This window comes from Lipotes vexillifer, unplaced genomic scaffold (assembly GCF_000442215.2).
Source record: "Lipotes vexillifer unplaced genomic scaffold, Lipotes_vexillifer_v1.1 scaffold342, whole genome shotgun sequence".
Lineage (NCBI taxonomy): Eukaryota > Metazoa > Chordata > Mammalia > Artiodactyla > Lipotidae > Lipotes > Lipotes vexillifer.
The window spans coordinates 245,358-250,201 of record NW_006786802.1 but is presented as its reverse complement, the minus strand read 5'-3'; the positions used below and the strand labels follow the sequence as shown (position 1 = coordinate 250,201).

Here is a 4,844-nt window from a genome sequence, read left to right as displayed (position 1 = left end):
GAGATCGATGGTCCTTGTGGATGTATTTCTTGTGTTGATATAAATCCTGGGTGCCCAGGTGGCCGCTCGGACCTGGTTTCCCACTTGAGCTGTGCAGACAGTATGCTTTTTTATCTTTAGCCAGCCGACCTGGTCCTCTCTGGGTGCGCCTTTCCCCACTAGGGGGAGGAAGCAGAGAGCTCTGTGGAGCAGGGCCTCACCTGCAGGAGCCGTGGCCCTGCCACCAAGCTGGTCAGGGAACAACGCCTGCCTGCCCTGAAGGCCCTCCATCACCTGAACACCTCTATCTCTTGGCGCCCCTGACTGCACCTTAGAGTCGCTTGTGGAGTGCCTGGAGACTATGACGCATAGGCTCTGCCGCCACGTGTCTCATCTAATTGAATTGGTCTTTCCCTGCACCCTTTCCCAAGAAAATGCTGCTGGATCCCATTTTAAGGAAGATAAGGCAAAGCAGCTTCCGTTGTTTTTATCTACAAAATTCATATGCAAGAACTGTTATTCTGTGGCTCATTTTTTTTAAGAGAACTTCAGGTACGCCATATGTAGAAGTCACGGCATCCTGCAGCCTTTCATCTGCATCCCCCCAGACCAGTGTCCTGAAGTCAAGCTGTGGCCAGGAGCGCAGGCTTCCCATCAACAGAGATGGCTGTGAGCCTCCCTCTGCAGATAAGTTGGGGCGATGGGAGCTGGTGGGAGCAACGCTGGGGGAGGGGTGGGCCTGGCTGGCTCACCAGCAGGCTCGTCCTGGGTGAGGAGCTCCCGGATCTGTTCTTTGTAACAGGAGGGGACTAGCCTCTTGTTACGCCATGGTCTCTGCAGCAGTATCAACCCCCCACTTTCCATCCTCACTAGATTCAAAAGGCCACTGGAATTGCCAAGGAGAGGCCTTCCTGGGCTGTTGGTGTGCGGAGGATTACAATTAACTGCCCTTGCCCAGACCCCACCATCTCCCAGGTGGAGCACTTGACTGCTTGGCTAGTAAGTGATCCATGGACATGATGCAAGGATTTTGATGAGCTGTGTTACCTCCAGGTCTCGGTCTCAACTGATGTGCAACTAACTGCAGTAGAAACCTGGCAACCCAGTGGAGAGGTAGTGAGACCTGCCACTGGGAGGGATTGAGAACCAGATTCCGTACACCAGGCTGTGCTCAGCTGCTCCGTGTGTGTTCAGCCTGCCGGGGACTTCTGGCATCCAGGTGCAACAGGAGAGGCTTTTAAAGATGTCCAAATGAGTGCATGTGACCCCTTGGGTACAGAGGGCCAGGGCAATTTGGCCTCATTCTTGGGACCACGCATTCTGCTGTGGTGGAGCAACTGGGTACAGGATCCCATATTACCAGGAGATTTGGGATTACCCGCCCTCCCCCCGTTTCCAATGCTCCATTCCATCCTACCCTCGGAAACCAAACCAGCTGAGCATGAGGAGATGCCAGAGCTGGGAGGAAGAGGGCACCTGCAGGCCCGAGAGACCCATTCCTCTGCCCGCCCTGCTCCCAGGTGGCTGCACTCAGCTGGCTCCCCTTGATGGCGGGTGGGGGTGGTGGTACGGGGGATCCTTATCCGGCACCTATAGCCCTACCCACCAGCCTCCCAGCATCTGTGACCCAGTCAAATCCCTCCTTCCCTTTCCTGTCAGAATGAAGCCCGAGGGCGAGACTCAGGAATACAGACAAACATTCTCTTTATTGAGCTACACATGAATTTTCCATTAGTCAGAGAAGTAGGCTGGCAGTGTGTAAGATATCACAGAAACCTCACCGATTGGGAATAGAAAGGCTTAGAAAGACCCGTGGGCTTTTTTCTTCCCAAGTTTTTTTTTTTTCTGCATTTTAAATTTTTTGTGTTTTGTCTTTTTGCCTCTTTATCTGAAATGGCTGTGACTGGTCTTCAGCAAATATTAAGTCTTAAAAGTGAAACCGTGAAGGAGTTTGGATACTAGTCAAAGTAGAAATGACATTGGACTGATCATGAGAACTGTGGCTTTCTTGTAAACATTACATTCCATCTTTTTTAATTTTTTTTGTTTTTTCCATCTTGTAGTATTTAAAAATTTTTGTTTTTATCTGCAGCACAAACATCCCCACATGAGAAAGAGCGAACACAGGTTACTGAAACAAAGGAAAAGGTGGAGGGGCGCACACACACAAAGGGAGCATCCATCTGAGAGACGGAGAAGCAAAATGTCAGCGGGAAAAACCACAACCCGGTTCCCAAAGACTATGAAAGCTGATCTGGTATGTAATACATAGTGCTCATCAGGACAAAAATAAAAAAATCTAAAACTAAAAAAAAAATGATAAAGGTACTCTGTAGAAAGGGAGCTGGGGGGAAACTGTTTCCTATAAGGGCTCTATTTATATATATATATATATATATATATATATATATATATATATATATATATATATATATATATATATATATATATTGGGGAGTACATTTTTCTACATGATTTTTTAGCTGCTTGTTACTGGCATGTTCTATTTCTTGCTGATATATTTATTTCCATACGTAATTAGGATTAGAATAATCAAGAAAAAGAACTCCTATATGAATGCATGCTAAAGACATATAGTTAGATACAAAATTAGATAACAAGAATGTATAACATGATTCCAATTTTGCAGTCTATGTATATACGATATATATATATATATATATATATATATATATATATATATATATATATATATATATATATATATATATATATATATGTTCCGTATTCTTTTGGGGCAGCTACTGGCCCGTGAGAGCTGTGCTTTTTCTATGCAAACCTGGAGTGAGCATGTGGTTGGAGTGGCTCGGGCCTGGGCAGGTGGAGGGCTGTGGACGGTGAGGCCGCGTCTGGAAAGCGTGGCCTGAGCACACTCCCGGGAACCAGCGCCCCGGGTGCGGACAGGTGGCACCTCTGCAGGTGGGATGGGCTGGGCATGGGTGCAGCTGTGGATGTTTATTTCAGAAAGAAAAAAAGATGGATGAGATGCTGAGTTTTCCTTTATCCTTTTCTTTTTTTTTTTTTTAAGCTACAAAGCACATGGGAAATGTTCTTCTTTTCCTTTCAAATTCTAGATGTAAAGACTCAACTAAAACCGGATTCTACAGCATTCTACAGAAATACACAGCCGTCAGTCACTCTGGGTTGTAGGTTAGACAGGGGCTTGATACAGAAAGGCTGTGTGTCTTACAAAGGCCAAAAGGTCATGCTACCAGGAGATCAACGTCAACAGCAAAGAGTCCGTGAAGCAGTCTGTAGAGAGAGAGATAAGGGGTCCAGTCTGACCATTTCCCTTGATTTAAAACACCAACCACCCACCCAACCAACCAACCCTCCAATATGTTTAATAATGTTGAGGTGGGGCAAGATGGGGCAGCATCGCAGGGGGATCAGGAATCCAGGGGAAGCCTAGCCTGGGGCCTCCTGGGAGGCCTCACCCCTCAGGACCCTGACCCAGCCAGGTCTGCAGATCTGCCCTCCCCTCAGCCACTTCTGCCCCTTCTCCATATCACTCCCCTTCTTTTGCCAGCCCTCTTGGAGGGAGGAGCAGCTTCAGCTCTGCAGGTGACCTTGTGCTTTGCACGCCCCGCCCCCCCAGCTGCTTGCAGAAAGCAGCCAGAGTCTCCCTTTTCTCTGACTCTTGCCCTGTTAACATGAATAAAGAAAACTCAGGAAACAGAGAGTGAATTTTGGTCAGAGCAGTGATTCTTCTAAATTCTTGAAATTAACCACCTCTACTACCCAAAAGAGAAGCATCCTTAATTTTTCTGTTGGGAGTATAGGGCAGGGAGACATTTGGGATGTTGGCCATTTTTTAAAGGGTTTTGGAATTCGCACAAGAGCAGGACAGAACTGACAGCACACAGCCTCAGCAGGTGGATGCAGAGGAAAAGGCTGGACTAAGGCCAGGCCTTTCCTTGCCCTCTCCCTGCTCACAGAAATGGGTCTCAGAGTGTAAAATCATGTGGCTGTTCTTAAAAGGGTGGACTCCCAAATCAGGACTGCCATCGTGACGTGTGTGTGTGCACGCACGCATGCACATAAGTGCATGCTCAGGTTCTGTCCCAGGAAGACCTTAATGATCAATGGAATGTTGGTCAGTTCTGTCTGAAGCTCCTTCTAGTACAAACTAAAAAAAACTTTATATTTGTCTGTCTTATAAGGTTTGTTATGCCTTTTTAAAGTTAATTTACCAACTTGCATTTGTTTGTTAGTGGAGTGTGTGTGTGTATGTGTGCAAGCTTTTCTGTGAATGCTGGAATCATTACCAAATAGGTTGCTATACAGGACAAGAGGTCAGTACAAGCCGCAGCCCCGGAGGTTGTTGGCAATGATGATGTCAGTGACGGCGTCGAATACCACCTGGATATTATTCGTGTCTGTGGCACAAGTCATGTGACAATAAATTTCTTTGTTGGGTGAGCGGTTTTTGCTTTCAAATTGTGCTTGGATGTAGGCGGCGGCATCTTCATAGGTGTTGGGGCCTGTAACGAAACAGAGCAGAAGGCCGGCGGGGGGAGGCCCTGGTGAGAAGGGGCAGATGTGGGCCATGACCTTCTCCAGGAGGCTGCCTGGGGCCCTTCTCCAAGGTGGAGTCGCATCTTACACTGAAAACCACATGCAGCTGAGCACTGGCCTGGCTTCTTTCTGACTTTCCCAGGTCTTTCCTTCTGTGTTCACACAGGGTCCCCCCAGGAGCCCTGGGCGGACAGTAGCCACAGGCTGTCCCTTTTGCTTTCTAGATGAGCACACTGACTGAGGCTGGCCAGTCCGCCATTCACAACACTCACCCCTGGTATAAACCAGTCCTACTGCTTCTGATGCATGAGTTCCCGGGCGGGGTG

At 47.8% G+C, this 4,844-nt stretch overlaps 1 protein-coding gene across 2 annotated transcripts in view; it reads right to left on the bottom strand.

Annotated features, from left to right (window-relative positions):
* Positions 1 to 3,213: 3,213 nt before the first annotated feature.
* The window catches only part of GNAO1 (G protein subunit alpha o1), a 171,319-nt gene continuing 169,688 nt past the window's right edge, over positions 3,214 to 4,844 (bottom strand). Inside the window, exons 8-9 of one of the 2 annotated variants that reach the window (XM_007459436.1) lie at positions 4,269 to 4,484; positions 3,214 to 3,252 (exon numbers count right to left, since the gene is read on the bottom strand). In XM_007459436.1, coding sequence (XP_007459498.1) covers positions 4,297 to 4,484 — 188 coding nt within the window. In that variant the 3' untranslated portion in view covers positions 3,214 to 3,252; positions 4,269 to 4,296. Of the gene's footprint in view, positions 3,253 to 4,268; positions 4,485 to 4,844 lie in introns of those variants that run through there. The other variant, XM_007459438.1, reaches the window with a different exon arrangement.